Here is a 23,638-nt window from a genome sequence, read left to right as displayed (position 1 = left end):
GCTCACGTCAGCCAGAGCTAACGTCAGCTAGAGCTAACGTCAGCTAGAGCTCACGTCTGCTAGAGCTCACGTCTGCTAGAGCTAACGTCAGCTAGAGCTCACGTCTGCTAGAGCTAATGTCAGCTAGAGCTCAAGTCTGCTAGAGCTAATGTCAGCTAGAGCTCAAGTCTGCTAGAGCTAACGTCAGCTAGAGCTCACGTCTGCTAGAGATAACGTCAGCTAGAGCTCACGTCTGCTAGAGATAACGTCAGCTAGAGCTCACGTCTGCTAGAGATAACGTCAGCTAGAGCTAACGTCAGCCAGAGCTCACGTCAGCCAGAGCTAACGTCTGCTAGAGCTAACGTCAGCTAGAGATAACGTCAGCCAGAACTAAAGTCAGCCAGAGCTAAAGTCAGCCAGAGCTAACGTCAGCCAGAGCTCACGTCAGCCAGAGCTAACGTCAGCCAGAGCTAACCTCTGCTAGAGCTAACGTCTGCTAGAGATAACGTCAGCTAAATATGGCTCTTAGCTGTGTAAATATCTAATGTTCGCAAAAGAAAATCTAAATAAATTAACTGCAGATAACTTTTCATCCATCTACACGACGTTCTCAACACTTTTAAATGAGGCCACGCCCATTTAGGAGACAGGAAGTGTAGTTTTTTCTCCTGGATAATTAAACTACGCTGCAGGTTTTTATGATTTGGCTTCGAGTTTTTAAAAGTCCCCCGAAACACAAATCAACTTTGCTTATTGTTCCCTCATTTGGATGTTTATGTGCAGATTGTTTTCACCCACTAAAGGAGCAAAGTCTCTCTCCAAACTCATGTTTCATCTCAGTTTAGCAACTGGACGATAGACTTGCAGGATTCATGACATCACAACCAGCAGAGTCAGTGGAGCCAATCAGGGTTCAGTATGAAACTTGTGCTAAAAGTGTGACGCAGAAATGTGAAGCCTCCAGGTCACATGCTCTGAGAATGGACGCGGTACGCGGATCCAGTGTTTCCATGACAATATGTGAATATTCAAAGATCAAAGTAGTGTCTGAAAACATGTCAGGAGGGGATATTTAATGTATTAAACGTCTGTTTCTCAGAAATAATGTGTTGGTTTGGCAGATCGCTCCAAATACTACAATACCCATGAGCCCTAGCGACTGTTGCTTCATATTTACTAAGTAAAACTCCTGTTTTTCCCCCCGTCAAAGACATAGTCAAGTGTATGCAGCTACAGTAAATCATTCTGCTTTTAAACTTCAGTGGAAGTAAAGGAAGTGATGCAACGCTCCCGTCTTTTTATTGGTCCGCTGAGCTGCAGCTTCAGCTGTGAGGTTTCTGATGCAGGGCAGCTTCTCCCATCGCGTGATGACGACTCATTTGCGTGTGAAAGGGACCGTGGGAATTAAAGATCGCCTTCACCGAGCTTCCCACATCTAACTAATCAACCACTAGTCACAAAACCTACAAATGCAACACAAAGAAATGAAGTTTCAGAGCCTCCAGGTTTAAAAAACTATACATAAAAGCTCCTGTGCGTTCAGATCATCAATCACACGAGTTTCCACCTGTTTTCTACTTCACAGCCGTTTTGTTTCTCCCCATGACTTTGCTGATCACAGATCTGTGGCAGTAGAAGCTAAACGCGGCTGATGCTGAGGGTTGCGTGCCGTCGTCCCTCAGACACTTCGACTTGAGTGGATCCAAATGTGTTTTTTGACAGAGTCTTTGGTCCGCAGGGTAAAGACAGGAAACTGGATCTGGAGGCTAAAGAATCCCACAGGGAAGCTTCACATGCACATCACGTATAACTCTGAGTTTCACAACTGTTGAGCCGTCAATAACACCAGAATCAGCGCCTTAATGTAGAAAACTGGGTAGAAAACACACAACAACTACTGCAAACAGCATGTTTGAAGTGCAAAAAGTGCTACAAAGCTTTCACAAAGTGCTTCCTTCAGTGTTGTTTTGGTGAAATCAGCCTTGTGCATTCCCTCCTCTCTCCCTGTACAACAACACGGACCCGTGTCGTGCCTGTGGGGTGACAGTCCGCAGATGCTCACGCTGATACGGTCGCAGAAAGAAATCTGTTTACTCTGCAGAGATTGTCCGACGTCAAAGTGATGCTTTCACGGTCAAAGCGGGAGCGCGGCGTGACGTCAAAGCGTCGCGTTATCGTGTTTACTCTCTCTCTGAAAGATCAACAGCAGCCTGCAGTATTTATTGACACGCCGTAATGCAGTCGGGAACCGTGACATAACAAGGTATTTAACATTCTGCCGTGCCCTCAAGTTCATCTCCTTCAGCTCGTTTTCACAATACACAGATGTGTCGCTGGACTAGGTCAAAAAAAAAGAGGAAACAACTAAAAAAAAACATGAAACGTGAAGATTTTCATTTGGAAAATGAGAAAAATGAACATTTGGTGGAGAAGAGGACTCCTGGCTTGCTGGCATGAAAGCAAACCTCATCAAACTTCAGGGTTAAAGTTTAATGTTAACACTTAAGACTGTGTTAAATAGTTGAAATTAAGTGTCTCTAAGCAACTGTTGGATGGATCGTGATGAAATGCGGTTTACATTCACGTCCCCCTCAGGAGGAACTGTAATAACTTTTCTTTTAACGCAAACTTCAGGTGAACATTTTAATGTACCTGCAGGACTAATGACTTTCCCTACAGCCTCAAAATAAGGCGTTCCCTGATGCAGTCATTCTCTTGATTGTCTTTTGCCCATAAAACCTTAAGTCAACAGCCAGAAGGGAGCAGATCATCAGTCGGTCCTATAGTATAATTATTACATAATAATACATCTGATTATTAGTTTGCATTTTCACAAATACAGCAGGAACGGAGGGGTGCCACAGCTGAATCCACCCTACTCGTGTGTTCATCTGAACGTGCTTGTTTGTGCGTGTGTGTGGATGACGTTTGACAACATAATAGAGTGATCACCATGACAACGCAGCTTCCCAGGAAAAGGTGACAGCCTCTAAAGTGAAATCTATGCGAAGCTCGAGGGAGAACACAAATATGTTACAGTGGTGAATGTTCAGTCTTGGGTTCACTAACAAAGCTTTGGGAGGCTGCGCAGCACATCGAGCTAATGGAAGTCAGAGATGGAAGTTTCCACTTAAAAAAAACCCAAAAGTCAGAATTTATCATTGCCAACTTGACATAGTGGCCAAACGGTGGAACTTCTGCGATGGTCACGTGATGCCATGGGGCTCAAAAATACATTTTTCCCATTGACAAAACGGCCAAAGAGACATCTGTAAATCTGCGAGGACATTTTTTCACCCTGCACAATGAATTGGATCCATCCCGTCCGATGACATTTAGCACAAGTCACACAATTAAATAATTTATTCCCCATTCAAGCAAGGTCATCCCTATGTTCCCCGTTCGCACAAGCCTCCGCCTTCGCTGATTTCAATACGCATTTTGTTAGGGTTAGTGGTTACGGTCATGGTTAGGAGGTAGTGTTAGGGTCTACAGAAGCATATTTGCCGTGAAAAGTCGGTGCTGATTTTGGAAAAAGTAACAGACCAGGGAACATAGGACCCTTTCTGTGAAAAGCGGGGAACATAGGTACGCCCGCATTCAAGTTACCTAAACCGGAAGTAGCTCTAATAACAGCCGAGCAAGTTTAGTACCTGACAGAACCTCGGTCAACTTTCCCCTTTCCTGTTAGCGGTTGTTAGCAAAACGGTAGATAATTAGGCAGCTAAAAAATAGCTTCTAATAATGGGAATTAGCTTAATGTCGGATCCCCAACCAGCTTAGCCAAGTCTCCTTATTTCTGTGCTAACATTAGAGAAGGAGAAATAGATTTGGTGCTGACATACTTTTAAAATGACATGAATTATCACTAGTCTGAGAAGATCAAGGTTAACTCTCCTCAGTGTAAGCTAGCTGGTGTTTTGCTAATATTAGTTAACAGGGAAGGAGAACGTTGACCGGGGTTCTGCTCGGCAAAGAGCACCAAGTAAAGAAGGAGCTGGACTTAGGAAAGGAAAACTTCCCAAAAAGGTTGGTCTTGTTTATTACAGAAAGCTAGCTAATGTGAGCCTGTGACCAGTGAAGTGAGACAGCCGTTGTCATGGACACAGGCAGCCTCCTGTACAGTCCAATACAGAGTCAGACTTGACAGGACGAGTCGAGTTTAAAGATCAAGTTTTTAGTTCCAGTTAGGATTTCTTAAACCTGGACAGTTAATTTATTGTGATGAGAAAAAAATCCATGATGTTTCCTCATATTTTTAATTCAAGTGTTGTGAGAGAAGACCAGGCTCCTGCACCTCCTCTTGACAGGAGGTGTGTTTTTATGCTTTTTACTTACTGCAGCTTTAATGTAAGATAAAGTAGGATGTCTGAGATACGACAGGACAGAGTTAAAGAGCTGCTTCTGCAATGGAAAGTGTAATAAAAACAAATGAAACTGAAGTTAAAATAGGACAAGCAGTTAGGGGTTTTTTCATGTAATGAGGCACCAGTTGATGCTGATGTGAACAGAGGAAAAGCTACAGTTAGGGGGAGAGCAACGCCAAGTGGCCATTTGTGAGTACTGCAACAAAGAAACTCAAATACCAGCCCTCAACTTACAGTGAATAGTCACTCTACCTTTCCATGTTGCTGCTGTTATGGTTAAATTCTTCACACTCTCTTTGTTGAACAAAGTTTTCCCAATATTTAGGTTCAAACTGAGGTCAAGAACGGAAATTAAACCCCAAGATACATCAAAACCACACGTGTGTCCTACTGATCAAAAGTTAGCAATCAATGTAAATGTGTGTAAATATAAATGTGTACTGTATTTTCCGCATTATAAGGCGCACCTTCAATGAATGTCTTATTTTGAAACTTGAAACCACACTATACTGGCTGCTGCTCTATTCCCGTGTTGTACTGCGTGACTAATGGCCTTGAGTGTAAACTCTGCGTCGTAAGCGTGTCTCTTAACAGGAGCCATTTTGGGCTCTTTACACAAACACACACATGGAAATGAAACGGCACGCTTCACGCAGTCGTATATCTCAACATGCACCGCGCGTTACTTCTTCTATGGGGGAAAATAGAGTCGGCGGCTGCTCACCGTAGTTGGAGACCTGTTGTGGCTCAATATTGGTCCATATATAAGGAGCACCGGGTTATAAGGAGCACTGTCGGCTTTGGAGACATTTGAAGGTTTTTAGGTGCGCCCTATAGTGCGGAAAATACGGTACTTGTCCCGCACGGCAACACCGCGAGCAACAATCCCAGAAGCCAAGCAACCGGGCACTGAACTCGCATCAGTGACATGTAAAGATCACAGTTTGCACTTAAATGACTTGAACAAAACCAAAGACGGCAGTCACAATCTTGGTGTCACGTTTGTTCTTTAATCTTCGATGGTTATCACACAGACCGACAAGTTTCAACATAAAAAGTACTCCAGTTCTTCACAGTATTGCATTTTGCACAGTGTTATACAGACAACGGAGTTTTCCAGTGAAGGCACAAAACTAGAGATTACTTCTGCAAACGAAATCCCTACAAACAAACGCGATGAACTCAAAGGATGTTAAAAGTTACACGACAGGAAAACTAACTTTAATCTCTACCGACTCACGGCCAGGAAGGAAGTAGCGTCATAACCCGAACATTAACTGCGGTTAGAACACTTGTTCAGTTACGTTTTCACCCACTTCTCACGTCTTTCTCTCCGTTTCTCTTTCGGAGCACGTTTTACCCCCGAAACATTTCAAAACACAGAAGTAATAAAACGGATTTTCCAGACTTTTCCAAACCTGTACATGAACCCTGCTGATTGTCCAGTTTACAACAGCTCCAAGCGAAGCGCTCTCCGTTGGTTTAGTGCAACTTTCCTTCAAATACCTTTAAAATAGACCTCGCTCTGCTACAAAAGTACACATAAGTAGTACAAGATTACAGTATAAGTACTTCTTTTTTTTGGCTACGTATGAAGCATGCTTTCACAGTAACACAATAACTACATATGTCGTAGTAGAGCCGCCTCATGCATCTTCCACCGCCTTCTGAGCGCCAAAATACACACACGACAGGAAGTGCAACGAACCTGAAGTGCTGCACACACACTCCTCCTCACACACGTCTTTCAAGAGTGACGCTGCTGATGCGTAAAAACCCTGAAACTCCACTTTCATTAATTATCCAAGGTGTTACCAGACAAAAACTTCAGACTGAGATCAGGTCGTGTGAATAGAAATGCTAAGATCAGAGGTGAGCACGTTGATTAAATGTACAATATGTAACTTTTCTGCATTATGAAGTCTAAAAACCACTAAGTCAATGTTTTATATTTAGTTGAGTCGTGTTCGGACATCATCTCAAATGTTTCCAACAACGTTCAAACCAGAGAAATGTGTCGTTTTATTCAAGTTAAAGCTCCGTTACATTTGGTCGCCTGTCAGTGGCGTCATATCCTCTTTGTGCCAGAAGCTTCAGAAGTTTTTGACCCACATTTTTATGACACACTGTGTTTTTTTGTGGTTTTTGACTCTGAACATTTGATTCTGGGAAACTGATTTTAGTCCTCAGACGTCTGGATCTGAAGTCGTCAGAGAAACAAACTGAGCAAACCTTAGCGGTGAAGCACAGATTTTTAACGTGAAGCTGTGCTTCAGTGTTTTTACCGTTTTTTTAATAAGCTGGTGTGTGTTTTGGAGCGGAGGAGACCTCTTCGGTAAAAAACCTCTTGAGAGATGAACACTGAAGGAATCCTAACTGGGAGAAGCTGACGGACTTGAAGACAACAACTCCCATGATCCCACGCTGCTTCACCACGTCACCGCACGGACTCCTTTCTTATTGTTTCAATGGAGGCAGAAAATTACATATCGTGCGTTTAAGTAACCAGGTCACGGTCGGCGTTCCCAGCTGATTCCTTAAATATCGTGTGATTGTGTTTCTGAGTTCTCCATGTTTACAGGAACTCACACGACAAACGTCTGAACAGGAACAATAAAATCAGAATGGTGGAAGAAAGGAGCTCTCTGTGTGCAAATATAAAAATACCTTTTTGGATGAACAGGGTTTTTATTTGACAGCAGCAGCAACACTTGGATTCAGGGGCCGTACACACGAACGCGGGTGTTTTTTGAAACTGTGTGTTTCTCTGCATGGATCGTACTTTCATCCAGACGTAACCGCAGCTGAGGGCTCCAGAAACTGGAGTTTTTTGTAACCGGAGTCCAGGGTGAACTTTTTGGAGTTTTCCTGGTCCTTTAAGGTCCTTTTGAGGAAAACCCCAATTTCTGGACATTGTCTGACGTCACACTGTGCGACGGTTAACAGTCAGTTGTATCCATGGAGACGTGTTGAGCGGTCTTGACGTGACCAGCTGACAGACTTGCTGTTAAGGAAGACCTCGCCAAAACACTGCTGCTATTAAGCAACTTATCAGCACTTTGTGTGTGTCTCATACAAACTACACAACTCCCAATCCACATTTTCCTCGATTCGCCATTGTTGTTTTTAGCGATATGAATTTTTCCAGCCTTGTGATCGGCTAAACGGCCTTCCTGTTAGGAGTGCTATCGCCACCTACTGCTTTGGCGTGTGCATGACGGATTTTGCGGTTTCATGTGGAGGGAGATCTTCTTTATCCGGGGACCATAAAAGTTCGGTTTCAAAAGTACCCGTGTTCGTGTGGACCAGGCCTTAGATCATCAGGGCCTAAATTCACAAAGTGCTGAAGGACTCAGAAGTCTGGTCACACCATGGATCTCTGGAATACTCTGTGGGCGAATTTGTCCAAAGGGATCAGGTTTTTATGGTCGGAAGCAGTGCGGAGTAAACCTGACAGAACTCAAGTTTACTCAGCGTCTTAGGGCCCACGAGGCCATTAAAGAAACACACATGGCTGATGTTTCTAGGACCGTTAAACAGTAATAATCAGGATAACGGCATCAGAAATAAACACAAAGCTTAAAAAATTGGCAACTTCCAATAAATTTGGAATAAATCACGATTGACACGACTTCTCGTCACGTCTCCCCGGAAGATTTAAGACTTTTAATGACCTTCTTAAAGCCAATTGGACAAACTCACTTGAAAGAACGAGAAAATAAAAGCATCAGAAGATAATTTGCAGGACATTAAACCACCTGGAGGAATTTAACCAAACACAACTTTCAGGATTTTTTAAAAACCTTTCCAGGAGAGGAGAAAGAAAAGTGATTTGTTCGTGACCCAGATAAAAGTTCTGCCAAGTTAAATAGTTACTACTTCCACTTGACGACACGTAATAGCTCTGTATACAAAATATCTATCAACACTGTCAACAGAAAACGACGACAGCAAAGATACATTTCACACCGAACACCGTCTTTGACATTTACATTCTTATCGTTCGGACGAGTGCAAAAATAAAAACGGCTCGTACAGAGGGAGGAACGGGTTTAGTGGAGTTATACTGCAGATGGACTGTTGGCATTCATGGCACTGTTATAAGTCACTTTGGATGAAAGCGTTGATACGACGTCATTCATGTGTGATCGGAGAATCTCCACCCGTTTCTGTGTTGAATGAGCGCCAGTTTAAGCCCCGACGGCCGGGGGTCTCGTAACACGGCGTCTCTTCAGCGCGAGCGTTTACATTAACTCGAGTACATTCGTTTTATGTGTGGCGTCCTCCAGACCTCGGGGAAACTCCACCTGCATGTACGTGGCTTGTTTTGGAGAGAAGTGACTGAAAGTGACTCACTAGAAAATAATTATAATAATATTGTAACAATAGTAAGTGGTTAAGACGTTATTCTGTGTTTTGTTATTGTCAACGTGTGTTCGTCAATACTTCCTGACTTCTGGATAAATCACCAATCAGCAACTTTCTTGGTACAATTTATGGTTTTAAGACATTTTCTAGGGTAAAAAAGTTTAAATGTTCTCATTTCATCTTCTTAAATGTCAATATTTTCTGGTTTCTTTCCTCCTCTATGACGGTAAACTCCTTATATTTGAGTTTTTGACAAAGAAAGACATTCGAGGACGTCATCTTCTGACATTTTAGAGACCAATCAACTAACTGATTTATCGAGAACATGATGGAAAGATTCATCGATAATGAAAATAATCTATAGCCTGTAAAAGTCTTTAAAAACACAAATAATTCGTCTCATCTGTCATGTCCTACAAAAGCTGCTCACTTTAGTTTTAATCAAACAAACAGGAGGAAATAGGGATTTTGTTGGGGACTATTTTCAGCGGCGGATTATTCCACATTTGTATTTTCAATAACTGATAGTGACATTTGTTATTTTATAACTATTTTATTCATGTATTTGTATTTATATTTATTCTCTTGGCTTTTATATTTCTTTTTTACATTTCTAGTTGTTCATTTTATTTGTATTTTTTTGTCTGCTTTGTTTTAATTTTGCTGTGTTTGGGCCGCATGTTTGTATAAAAGGTGTTCTATAAATAAAGTTGAGTTGTTGACAACATTAAAAACATGATATTACCAGAACAATCCTTTAATCAGGGTTCATACGCCTTTTCCAAGGTCAAATTCAAGCACTTTTCAAGCACTTTCAAGACCTTTTTACAAGCTTTTCCAGCCACTTACAGCTGCGGTAAATTACGCTTTTTTAAATCACATTAAAGGAGATGGTATTATGCTATAAATTCATAAAACCAGAAGCATAAGAAATTTAAAATATTTATATATTCTACAGCCATTTGGTGTAAAAGAAATGCGGATGCAACTTCAAGCATTTTCAAGCGCTTTATCTAAAACAATCAAGCACTTTTCAAACCTTGAAAGAAAACATTGAAATTCAAAATTCAAGCTCCCGTACGAACCCTGTTTAATGTGTGGAAACGTCTTAACATCAAAGCTGATCTGACCAGCTGTCACATTAATAAACTCATTCAGTGGTGGCTCGATCAGACAGTTTTTCACCTTCGATGGAGCTATAAATAAATAAATAACACGTCACTGTATCTAACGTTTCTCTCTATGTACAGTTATCAGACGGTGTCTGAATTGGTCCTAACGCGGCGAACCTCCTCTTCAAAACTAAAGCCAAGAATGCAAAGTTTATTTGACCGAGGCCTGGTGTCATCGAACTGCTGTCTGTGCTTTACAAACCAAACCAGAGCTGCGAGGGCGGTGCGATTACAGCGATTACAAAATAATGTTCCTGTATTCATTAGATTATTAAATACCATTTTATATACACAGATATCAAATGGGAAGGTGTTCCAGGCACGTCCAGCTGGGAGGAGGCCTCGGGGAAGACCCAGGACCAGTCGGAGAGATTAGATCTCCACACTGGCCTGGGAACGCCTCAGGATCCCCCAGTTAGAGCTGGTTAATGTGGCCCAGGAAAGGGAAGTTTGGGGTCCCCTGCTGGAGCTGCTGCGCCTGCGACCCGACCCCGGATAAGACGCTGAAGATATCAAATGGGGCTGTCAGTCAACGAGGTGAATATCAGTCGATTCCGAAGTCCAGACGTTAAATCGGTGCCTCACTATGACGATCCTGAAATATGCACTCAAAGGCTAAATGAGTACAAGATGTCGTGATAAAGGACTGAGGCTAAAGCTAACAGATCCCCAGTCCAGATCTGTTACTGGTCGGCATCTTCACCAGTGAAAACATCCACGTAGGAGACGTGGAGACAGGGCACAAAATTAGCACCACTCACCGGCCACATGTGGTAAAATATGCAAGTGGCGAGCAGGTTGGCTTCACTGACCAGCTACATTGAGGGTCTGGTGAAATTTGAACATTCGCTAGCTATTGCACACAAGACCTTGATTGATCAAGATTGTCAGCATGATTTTAAAGAAAGGAAGTTTGTAGTTTTCACTTTTAACCATAACAATAGAACAGGCTTTTAAGATGAAGACAACGCTATCTCAGATGAAAAGCATGGTGTGTAAACTATCTATAAATCCAACAAAGAGCAGGACAGAGGCGCTAACGTTAGCCTAAACTCTGATAGCATGCAGGGCTTGCTCCCACACGGTGGAGAAACTTTAAACAGATGTTTTTAAATGCTGCTTTTCCTTGGAAGTAACTCTACATTATCAGTGGGTGGTGAGCTAGCGGGGCATGCTAACATTTGCAGCTTATATTAACGCATTGTTACATTTTTGCACCATCCAAACACAGCATCTCCCGTCAGCACAGCCCCGTGTGCGCTGCTTCAACAGTGGTTTGTAAGTTAAGGTTGCTAAGCTACGCCTGGACGACCGTTGTTCGGCGTCGGGGTTTAGCGCTCCATGTCAACGACCAAGATGAGCGCGAGCAAACATCGTTACCATTTGGCCTGAAAAGCACAGACAGAGATCAGATAACTGGACTGAAGGGCAGTTTTTTTTCTTGGGGGGGGGGAGCAGATCGGGATGTAAAAGTTCAACCAGAGGAGAGAAAGTGTCATCGACGTCACCGGGAAACATTCATCCTCATTCCGCCTCCGTCAACGTGTTTTTAACTGTTATTAAAAAAAAGGCACAATGAGTAGGATTATCCTCAAAGACAACGTGTAGCCTCTTGATCTCTTACTCATCACTTATGACCCAGGAGAAGTGTGTGGCGGTGTCTTTACGTCCATAAACTCGTTTAAAATAGTTCAATGAACATGTTTTGGATGAACAGATACAACGAACACATCACCTGTTCTTAAAAAACAAGGCTGAACCAGATCGAATGTCAGGCACATTGTAACTGAGGCCCTGTTTACACGACAACCCCCGCGGATGAAAGCGACAAAATACTTGATCAGATGTGCCTTTCGTTTAGACGGCGACGGCGTTTTTGGGCTTAAAAACACAAAAAAGGTAAACCCCCCTTCAGAGTGTAAATCTTAAAAACACTCAACCGTTGTGTTTCCGCGTAAAGGGGTAAAAACACTAAAGTGAGCTCTGATCTCAGACAAGATGACCAGATAATTAATCTACGAGGAATATCTTCAACGACTTAACTATGTTAACTCAAAGGACTCAAAAAAGGGAAGTCCAGGCAGCAGCGTCCTTATATGCTCGTCGTTCTCTCTTTGGCTCTCAGCGGAGGCGGTCGCATTTTTCCTTCCCTCCTCTCCCTTCTCTTTCCCTGCTTTGCTTCTCTTGTCTCGTCTAGTCTTCTGTCTTATGTATTTCTTTTGAGAGACTCTCTCCGCACTGCTCTCCGAACCTAAAGAATCATGGAATTGATCAACTGGTCTCTGCACGCTATTGACACCATCTTCTCGACGAGAAGCCCGGGTTCGGGGGAACCTGACTGTCCTGCCGGAACGTTTGCAGCTGGCTACACGATGGACGCGTGGGAGAGGTGGCGGGTCGTGTGCCTGGCGGCTCTTTCTGTGGAGGACGTCGAAGACATCTACCTATTCGGAACCGTGATAACAACTTCCCTGCTGATTGGAATAGGCACGGGCCTGGTTTATCAGAGAATTCGGGAATCCATGGCAGCTGCCAAGAGCCCCACATGGCTGCCTGGAATGATTGAGGCGGTGCGAGTCATGGGCACTCAGACTGTGGCTTTGCAATGTGGACAACTTGAGCCGCGATGTGGGTACCATCAAGGAGACGCTCATGGCTTTGCAAAGGAAAGTGGATCGTATTGCTGACCAGAATGGACAAAGAGAGTAGCCGCGACATTGGAATGTGGCTGCTCGTCCCAAACCCAAACAACCCCAATCTTATCCTTTTCGGCCTCCCAAACCAGCAGTGGCCTTGGCCAAGGCTGCTGCTGGAACAACATCTCCCCTGGAGAACACTGCAGTGAGACGCTCTTCATTCCTTCCCCCACCTCCCACAGACACCTGCTGATTGTTGACTCTGCCTGGGTCATGATCAAGGCCGTCTCCGTTGGATCAGACTGAGGCACCGAGGCTGTGACGCCGGGCGGGGTGACGACCCAGGCTCACACATACAGTGACATTATACATTTATACAGATATGCATCCACCCTCCTCCCCCTCTCCCACGTCTCTGCAGCTTTGTACCCCCCCAGTGAGACAGACGGGTCCGTGACCAGCGCCGAATATGGCTGCAGGTCCGGGTGGGTGCTGTCTCCTGGGTTACACCCCCCACCCTCACCCCCTCCCTGTTGCTAGTCTTGAGTTTTTCTGTTGTAAGAGTGATTATGTGCTTTTGTTGCTGAGGTGTTTTTTTCCTGTTCCCACACTGCACTCCCTCTGGAGTACAGTCTGGGGGTTGCCTTTTTTTCTCTCCTCCCTCTCCTCATGTTATGCTGTAACTTTCTCAATCCAATCCTGCCTCCTGTCCTGTCTACCCCTCTGTCACATTGTATGTACATGTATGTTTGGACAGGTGGCGCTGCAATTACGCTGGTACTTGTGACTAGTGACAAATAAAGGGCTTCATCATCATCATCATCATCATCATCATCATCATCTGCTCCAGCGTTGTGTTTGCGTGTAAAGGTAAAAACACTAAAGTGAGCTCTGATCTGCTCCAGCGTTGTGTTTGCGTGTAAAGGTAAAAACACTAAAGTGAGCTCTGATCTGCTCCAGCGTTGTGTTTGCGTGTAAAGGTAAAAACACTAAAGTGAGCTCTGATCTGCTCCAGCGTTGTGTTTGCGTGTAAAGGTAGAAACACTAAAGTGAGCTCTGATCTGCTCCAGCGTTGTGTTTGCGTGTAAAGGTAAAAACACTAAACACGCTGGCTCTCCGTGCTGCAGATCCCTGTCACACTATACGGCGTCCTGCTTCTCCGCTGTTAGGGAGAGAAGGAGAAGGACGTTTCCCAGCATGCACCAGCTCTGGGTGCTGTTGTGTGGCAGCGCTCCACAGCTCCACCTACACACCTGACGTGCACTCTACATCCAATTTACACTCTTTTGCGTCACCGTGTGCACACAGACTTCCCCCCAAAGACACTCGACTAAACGCAGAATAAAAAGTGAGAACACAACGCCACTTTAGTGTTTCCTTTCTACATCGTCTTCATCTAAACAGGGCCTGGGTTTGAAGTTACAGGGAAAGCGCACGTTAATAGACATTTCTATAAATGTGCCAGTTTAGCGATCTTAGAAACCGGCACAACCTCGGTGAAAAAGTAACAACCATGCGCCACACCGTACGCACACAAGCATCCAAGGGGAAGCTACGAAAATGCGAACACTTAACAAACTGAGAAATCCTACTCATTCTGCCTTTACGTCTTAAAACGGGAAAAATTAAAACAAACGCACATTTTTACCTGAAGTTTCTCTAAAGTACAGAGAGGATTCAGAATGTAAGTTGCTCTAAATACTGAGATTAATAATACTGTAATAAATATTAGGCTTTGTGCTGACAAATGAGACAGAAGACTTGAATTAATTCATACGTTTAAACACTGGAACTCTGGCATTCAGCTGAAAAAGCCCCCGATCGTCTATTTCAGTATAATAATCTATGGAAAAGTACATTTTATGAAGTAACACAGAGGCTGGAAATGAAAATATCTCCACATTAACTCGTGATGACGATGTGGTCATGCAGAAATATGTGTTATTGCATCTGTTCTTGAACCCTGTTACAAAGTTAAAGTTAACGCGAAGTGTACTTTGTGTCGGGATCAGACCGTCTGAAGCCGCCGCTGACATCTATAAAAGAGTTTTATACTTTCGTGTAATCTTATTTTTTATACGGTTTTCTTTAAAAAATAACTGAATAAAAACCACATCTTTTAGAATGATCCAATACAAACATTTAATGTAACATATGCAACATTATTTTACATAATACTTAAGTACTAAAGGCAAAATTAAAGGTTGTTTTCCCCAGGAACAGTCAATAACATTAATCACTTCTAAAAATATATATATTACCCTATATTTCTTACTTAAAATTAGATTTTTTTTTTATTCTTCTGCCAATGAGAGATCACATTTCCCCATTTTTAAACATCCTGTACAATTTTATGCAGACGAGACACTTGTGTTTTGTCTAAATCTGCAAACTTCTTCATGTCAAAATGAGATATTTGAAAAATACTTCTTGTTTCCTGTTTCTGTGAGCGGTTACTTCCTGTGTGGACATTTTAAGACGCTGTTTCAAAAGTCTGAGAAGTTGCTCGTTTGCCGGGTTAAAGAGTTTTTAGCCGATCGTAACAGTTCATTAAGCGTAACGGTCCGTCTGCACCCTCCAAGCTGAATAACAGTCCAGGTTTAATTGTTTTAAGTGAAGCGTTGTTCTGAAAGATTAAAGTTGCTCCGATGGAGCCTGATGTAACTGTGACTCTGTACTTTTCCATAGGTTAACACACTGGAATAAAGTCGTTTGTTAAATCAAGTTTGACCCGCTCACTGACACCCCCTCTCCCCCCCCGGTGTTTCTCTACAGTTCTACGCCTCGTACCCGGTGGAGCGGCGGCGCTGGTGGTTCCAGATGTCGTCTCTGTGTTCGGGTCTGCAGAACAGCCTGGACGACTGGGCCAGACGCTCCCGGTGCTCCCGCTCCCGCTCTTGTTCGCCGCCGCCTCCGCCCAGTTTGGAGAACGGGTGGCGGCCGCCGCCGAACTGCGAGGAGGAGTGGCTTCTGTTGTCATGGACGCCAGATGAGGACAGCTGACCTCCAGCTGACCTGCAAACACCATAAATGAACAAGTGAACACAGGAAGGAGGTGCTGCGACAGCCAATCACGGAGAGTCTGGGTAACAACTGCTTCTTTTCTTTCTGTCTTTCTCTGTGATTGTGTTTCTCAAAGCTGCATTCAAGTGCAATTGGAAATGTCGAGATCATAGCAACAATCGTTATCAAATATAAAGTCTACTTGTGCTGCATTAAGGAGGTTGCACAACACGGCAAGACGTCACACAAAAGGGTCATTTACGTGGCGCCACACAAGCCTGCAGCGAATCACCGCAGCTGCCAGAGTGTGTGTGTGTGTGTGTGTGTGTGTGTGAATGCAACATTATTATTTCTACTATTTGCTTCTCTCAATGAGAGACGACTCTGTGGCAGCAGCTCCATAAACAGCCACCAGATGGCGACACTAAGAGTTTATAGCAGGTCATTTTTATTTCAGGCATGAAAATGGGTTAGGGGTGTGAAGGATGGGGGGGGGCAGGGGGTTTGATGCCTATTTTAAAGCATTAATCTGATGCATTTTGACAGAAAAATCAGAGTGGAGATGCTCACCTGCTTTTAGTGATTCCATGAGGTCCATTATCATTTGGCTGCTGGTACTGATGATGACACAGAAGAGGTCAAAGGTTACGTTTTGTCACGATAACAAATACAAGCAGAGAAGAGCCTGTAAATGGTCATTAACTCTGAGTCAGTGACCTCAGATGCAGGAAAATGTACTTAAAGTATCAAAAGTAAAAGTATTCATGTAGAATGAACTTTGTTAGTGGTGTTGGTCAAACAGCATTTTAATGTTGCAGCTGGTTGAGAAACTTCTTACTACTTAATAAATAGTTTGGTAGTCAATAATAACGCATCAGATCTTATGGTAATCGTACAGTTTGGTGTTTTTCGTGGCCACATACAAACCACACATGAATGACATGCTCCTCAGCCTTGTGTGGGTTTCGTTACACGCATCAGGACGGGACAAACGAACCAAACTTGTGTGCACCTTGTAGTGGTTACACTGTTGCTGGCTGCCGTTGACTTGGTAATACTCCACCAGCCTCTCGGCCAGAGCGATGCGTCGCAGCAGATTCTCGATGAAGCGCTGGATTCGAACTTTACCGCATGTCTCCTGTCGAGCCGCTGCTTCCAGGAACTTCTGGATGGTTATCACCTCCCTGGAAAACACAAATGACGTTACAGTGCAGTTCTTGGAACGATAGTAGGGCAAACTATTTTTAAATCGGTCACTTGTGAGTCCCGTGAAACGGACCCTGCACGAAACCAGCAGCATCGTGGCTAAAGACGTCACATGATGAGCACAGATGTGAGCAGAATTTTCCTGCAGTCTGTCAATGTTAGATATAAAGATTTTCGTCTGATTGAGTTGAAATTTCCTTGCACTGTTGATCCATGCATGACGACATCATGTGTCAGGGTCTCCTGGGTGCAAACATTCGAGTCATCCCTTACATATTACTTGGTAAAAGTCTCTTCATCAAACTGTAAGCCTGTTTTATTTTGTGACTGTGTAGTGCAGATTAAAAGAGTACTCAACTGCAAAGTATCAAAATCGATGCAGCAGAACCAGATATATCTTCATTTTTTATTCCACATGTTTTTCTTCCTTGTAAATACCTGGTGCCTATATTACCCACAATGCAACTCAACCGCCTGTTCTGTCTGTGGTGCGTCATGCTGGTAGCAGCGAATGCATCCTGGAGCCTCTATCCTGCAGCAGAGACGAGCAGCGAACCACAGAGGTCTGTATTTTCTTTAAACTTGTCGTCTTTAAATCGAAACTGACTCAAGACATCACCAGACAACGTTTATCAGACTTCACCATGGATACATGAAGATAACTGGATGCAGCGTTTGAGGTGGAGCTCTGTTCATTCTTATGAAAGTTGGTCAGTGCCGCATAAATAGCGAGTACAGAGCATCAGCACTGCTTTCACACTGTGTGGCCAGTAGAGCAGGTGTACCTGAGACGTCCACCAGCCGAGATGGGTAGCTCTGTTTTAGCGCTCAAGCTAACTTAAGTGAGGATTCAGATATTTAATCGTGCGGATCAGACCAAATGGATCAAATGCTGAAAAATGTATCCACAATCGTCTCTTTTGCCATTTAAGTCAATGAGAAAAAAGTATCTTAGGGCCCCACAGTATCACGTCACGGCCTGTGTACCTCTCTCGTCGTTCCAGCTCGTTCTCTGAGGCGTTGAGCTGCTCCCTCAGCGCGGCGATCACCATGACAGCCACGTCCACCTGCCGGCTCAGCGACCTCTCCCTGTCTGCGACTTCCTGCCTCTCCTGTGCCAGGTGCTGCGAGTGAGCGCGCTCACACAGGAGCTCCGTGTCGGTCTGGGCGAGCTCCGTGCTCACCTTGGCCAGCCGGCGCTGCATGGTGCCGTCGGCCGCACGCAGGATTCTCGCAAGTCGTCGACGCACCGCCGCGGAGGCCGCTGCCGTCTCCAGACCGGAGTACGAGTTCTGCCCTGGTGGTGACGGTAAAGGAGACGAGTTACTGCGGCTGTAAAATTAGTTTTCTAAGCAACAACTCTGCTCCAAAAAGTAAAGTAAGAACGTAAACCTGAACGCACCGACCAGGTCCAGGTCAAAGTCCGGGTCTGGTGGGGCGCCAAGAGGAGCTGGAGGAGCGAACGGGAGGTGATGGTGGTTGAGGTGATGGTGACACGCTGACTTTCTGATGGACATTTTAGTGTCCTCTTCACTTCTACCTCCACCTCTCTCTTCACCCTCATCCTCCTCCTCCTCATCCCCACTTTCATCTTCTGTCCCAAATTCCTCCTCGTCATCTTCCTCGTCATCTTCCTCTGTCTCCTCGGCCTGCGTCCCCACCCCGACGCTCTGGGTGCGTCTCCTCACAGAGCCGTAGGAGTGGAGGAACCCGCTGTCTCTGCTGTCGCTGAGGGAGCGGACGTGAGGAGGCCGCGCCGCGCCTTGCTGCCCCCTGCGGGTCGGGAGGCTCATGTCGTGCCAGGGGATGGCCGCCGTCAACGGGTCGGGGAGCTTGCCGGTGATGCTGAAGCCGGAGGGGGTCACGTCTGGTGAGCGGTACGAGTGGCGGTACTCCAGGTGGGCACGCAGCGAGGCAAGGCTACGGAAGCGCTCCTGTTCGCCACAGCGGGGGCAGCGGAAGGGGAGGTCACAGGATGTGACGGCGCCGCAGGCTTGGCCGTTCCTCTCCAAGAGGAAAGAACCAGAACCTCTGGAACACAACTTCTGCTGCATCACTCTACACCTGAAAACACGGACGAGACAATTACTCAATCAATCAATCAATACATAAAAACAGATGCTGAGGATTGATTCTTCCTATAAATAAATAAATGAATAAATAAATTAATACATAAACAAATGCATGAATAAATGGGACATCCTACCTCATTAATATAGAAAATACAGAAATACAGAAAAGAATAAATAACAACAACAACAAACATGTAGAAGTACATGTAAAGCATTTATGTATTTTTTTAATTTCTACATTTATTTTTGCATTTACTTATTCAGTCGTTTATATATACATTTATTAATACATTTATTGTTACATTTATGTATTTATTTATTACTTAAGTCATGATAAGTCATCCATAGGGTTACCTGAGCAGGAACACAAGTCTCAATAAATAAATACATACATAAATGTATAAATAAATGAATAAATAAACAATTAAATGCATGCATAAATGGGACCTCCTACCTCATTAACATATGGGCACAGAAATACAGAAAAAATAAATATAAGTGAACAAAAAAGTAGTAATACATGTAAAGCATTTATTTATTATACATTTTTTATGGCATTTATTTATTTATTAATGTATTTAATGCATGTATTTATTTATGTATACATATATATTTATTTAATTCATTTTAGCATTTATTTCTGTATTTATGCATTTATTTATTTATTCCTTTCTTTATGTATGTATTTATTTATTCACAGAAATACAGCAAAACATAAATACAGGTGAACAAAAATGTTGAAATGAATGTAATGACTTTATTACTTTATTTTTGTATTTACTTATTTATACATTAACTAATGAATGTATTCATTTATTTATTTCAGCATTTATTTATAATTCTATTTATTTATACACTTATTTATGCATTTACTTATTCAGTCATTTATTTATACATTAATTAAAGCATTTATTTATTAACTTCAGCATTCATTCATTTATTATTTTATTTATTTATACATTTATTTATTCATTGACTTATTCAGTCATTTATCTATACATTTATTAATTAGCTGCAACATTTATTAACTTCAGCATTCATTTATTCATTATTTTATTTATTTATGCATTTACTTATTCAGTCATTTATGTATACATTAATTAGTGCATTTATTTATTAGCTTCAGCATTAATTTATTCATTATTTCATTTATTTACACATTTTATTAATGCATTTATTATTTATTAATTTAGACTTAAATGAAGCTTAGTCCTCCATAGTGCTACCTGAGCTTTACCCAATATGTTATAATACTCTTTAATTATTCTGTTATTTGTAATATTATAGTATTTTAACCTCTTTGCCTTCACCATCTTTAGCATCTTCAGCATCATTAGCATGGTTAGCTCTACCTGCTGCTGCTCTGAGGCTAACGTTAGCTCGCTAACAGAAACAGAACGCTGAATCACTTTCCAACGGAAAAGCCGTTAGAGCCGTTAACGTGCCGCTGTAACGGCTTTAACGGGAGCTTTAAAACAAACGTCTGACCGTTAGAGTCTGAAGGTGGCATCATGTCGCAGATGGAGACAGGCAGCAGCCCATGATGTCATTCATTCACGAGACACACGACCGTTAAGTTAGCAACTGACCACGACGTTAGGCGGTTCACCCTTTCACAATAAAACACTGGTGGGTTTCTACTTCCGGTCTCTACCCGTCAAGTGTGTCAATATCATTTTAGCAGTGGTGGACCCTCACCTTCTCTGCTGGCCTTAACATAATCAGGAATATATTTTTTTAATATATATTATTTCCACAAACATGTATTAAATTGTTCCCCATAGTCTATACTCTTCATTTCATAGCTTTCCTAAGTTGGTTGCTCTGCTTCGAGATCTGGGGGGGGGGGGGGGGGGGGGTGATGATGATTTATCCAATCATCATTCAGCTAATATGTGTTGCCGGGGTCCCAGATCTGCCCTTACGCCTTGGTAGCTTAAAGTCAATGATAAGGGACCTGTGGCATTAACCAATCAGCGTCAAGTTTGCTTCACTGGCGCCTAAAGCGTCATCGCGTGCACGTCTTTTGATTGGATACGCGCTAGAGAGAGGCGGGGCTATGCAGGGCAGACCGGAGCGGACAGTGTGATAAACGGGAAATAAGGACATTTCTAATTTGTGTAGCGCGACAATTTGTTTTACTTTATTTAACCCACAATGGCTGAAGGAGGCGAAGAAAACGATGTGATGGCAGATTTAATTACAACGCCATTCTCTGGAAAAACTTTTCAAGTTAAGCAAGACACCGTAAAGAGAGGCCGTCCGACGCCGACGCTAGCTAGCTAGCTTGACTCAGCATTATTCAAACACACTTGACCTGAGTGAGTACAAAGCACTTTATGTTTTATTAGATGTGTATGCCTTTACCCTATTTTATTTAGTAATGTTTAATATGTATGAACAACCTAAATTGGCAAATATTCTGTAAATTGTTTATTTTTTAATGAATAGTGTCTGTGTGCGTCAAAGGTGTTTCCATGACACTGCGGGTTTGTGTGTGTAGACGCGCTGTTTGGTGAACACACTTGTTAAAGCTCATCGCTGTAGTGTTGGTGGACTTCATACAACTTTGTATTATACCTTAAAAGCCTTTTATTGTTGTCTGAAATGATGCCTTTGTGTGATATATAATGGCGCGCGAGCCCGTGGTGGTATACACGGAGCAAATGAACGTGACAGTACAGCTTATAGTTAAGTTATTTTTGTATTTGAGTTGGGGACTTTTGCAGCTTTCTTTATTTTGCTAAGTTAATATTATTGTTAAAAAAATATATTAACGAATTTTTCTGTGACTGCGACGTGATTGGTTGGTTGATTGACTTGATTTGACAGTGGCTCTGCGCTGTTTGGTGAACAAACGTGTTAAAGCCCATCCTGTTGGTGGAGTGAATCAAACTCAGTAGAGTAATATAACTCTGTTGTACTTGACTATATGTTAAGGTGATGCATAATGTCTAAATGCATAATGTGTAGAGCCATGGCATCATAATTATGGTTTTAAGAGGTGGATGAAGTCTGGTAGGGCATCGCTGCAGGCGCAGGTCTGAAATGCACGGCCCACCACTGTATATATATATATATATATATATATATATATATATATATATATATATATCATGGGAGCAGCCAATAGCGTTGTCACGGTTGTCTGTTGTTGCTACTGAAACACTGTCCTGGTCCTGGTCCTGGTCCAGTCCCAGCCTGGTCCTGGTCCTGGTCCAGGCTGGTCAGATGCGTACATGAACTGATGAAGCCTCTTGGATGAGAGGTGAAACGTCTTCCTAGACAAACAACCAGTCCAGTTGTTTTTGACTGAAATTGCTTTGAGGATAATGATGACTTGAACGAATGAGAACATTCACAGGCTTACAGAAACAAGGAACCAGTTGAGAGCTAGCTAGCTAGCTAATCGATTACGCACCACTCAAAGAAAGACTTCCAGTTGAAGACTGGTTACCGTTAAATACTGTTGTAAAATAAATTGATTAATCCAAATTAGTAAAACAAACCTGGCAACCCAACAGCTTTGTTTTTTGATGTTGCGACGACTACGATCTTGAGACACTAGAGGGCGCCGTTCTGCTCATTATCCACATTCATCCTTTGTTTTTCTTGTTGAGCACTGGCATCTTTTGTGTTTGTGCACACAAAATACAGCAAAGTACTGCAGTATAAATAGAAAATAGACAAAACTATATATAAAATAATATATATTAAAATATTACAAAGCGTGACTGTTTTAAATACTTACGTATAACAAATACTTTAACCAAATATGTAAGAATAGAATAGCAATCAAAATGAAAGCTGTGTGTTTTTCTTGTCATTTGCTTTAATATAACCTACATTATCTCAATTCAAGTATTTGTTTATTTGTATCATCGTAATGTTTCTAATTTACAGTCAAGTCTCAGGACATAATATAGGAAAACACGTACTTTCTAATTCACAAATGTAAACCAGACTTTCATGTTTTCAAGAGAGAAATGGAATAACGTCCTCAAAAAAACTAAAAAGGGCCTTAAAATATATTTTAAATTATATGTAATGGGTCTGGGATGTGACTGATAGGACGTCAAAGATGGAGTCAAAGAGTCTGAGATCAAACGAGTGATTTGGAAAAGCGTTTTATTTTTCATCATGATCATTAACAGTGATGCACTGTAATAAACATCACAGCACAAACAGTGATTGTTCATAGTTATAAAGGCCCGTAATCTCATCACAGTTTCATTTCAAAGACACTTTTACAACCACAATGTGAGTTTCCTTTAACGTGGGTTCAGGTAGCTGCCAGTAAAAAGAGAAGTCAACTGTCATCAGGTGTTAAACACCAATATTTCCCTGTTAAGAATATGTGTTTGTATGAATGAGGTCCTAATCCTTCTTTAAAGCTAACATAAAGGGAAGTGACTGTCCTGATGCTAAATGAAGCTAATGGTAGCTTGTGTCTGGTATTGAGTAATTAGTTAAATGTCAGTACGATGCTGAAAATGATGTTTGTCACTGTTTGTTATTCAAGTTATTCAACACAATGTCTCTTTAGCTAATTTCCCCGTTCATGATGACTCTACTGGAGGGGGTTTATATATCTCACCCGTTTAAAGTGTAATACTGGCGCAACATCAAAATCATCCCATGGTCATGATCAAATAAGCGACAGAGACAGTTTACGGTGAAGGCATTCAAAGGTCTTTTTTAACCACTAATGCTGCTGAAAATAACAGCAAACCTCTGCAGAAGCATGAGAAGAGTCCCTACACACAAAACAAAGCACCAATGGGCTCCTTCCTTTGGGATTGACTTTGGTAATCCACTGTAATGGACTTTACTAT

General features: G+C 42.6%; 1 protein-coding gene across 1 annotated transcript; it reads right to left on the bottom strand.

The window, feature by feature from the left end:
- Nucleotides 1–15,299: 15,299 nt before the first annotated feature.
- Nucleotides 15,300–18,785, bottom strand: znf365 (zinc finger protein 365; the record flags this gene model as incomplete). The annotated part of the gene is made up of 5 exons (XM_083922411.1): nt 15,300–15,537; nt 16,096–16,142; nt 16,538–16,709; nt 17,719–18,028; nt 18,134–18,785. The coding sequence occupies 5 exons, from the start codon at nt 18,783–18,785 to the stop codon at nt 15,300–15,302; spliced, it is 1,419 nt and encodes a 472-aa protein (XP_083778537.1).
- Between the last annotated feature and the right edge of the window lie 4,853 nt (nt 18,786–23,638).

Source organism: Echiichthys vipera (genome assembly GCF_963691815.1).
Source record: "Echiichthys vipera genome assembly, chromosome: 11".
NCBI classification, from domain to species: Eukaryota; Metazoa; Chordata; class Actinopteri; order Perciformes; family Trachinidae; genus Echiichthys; species Echiichthys vipera.
The sequence above is the reverse complement of the archived record's forward strand: the minus strand, read 5'-3'. Positions and strand labels throughout refer to the sequence as shown.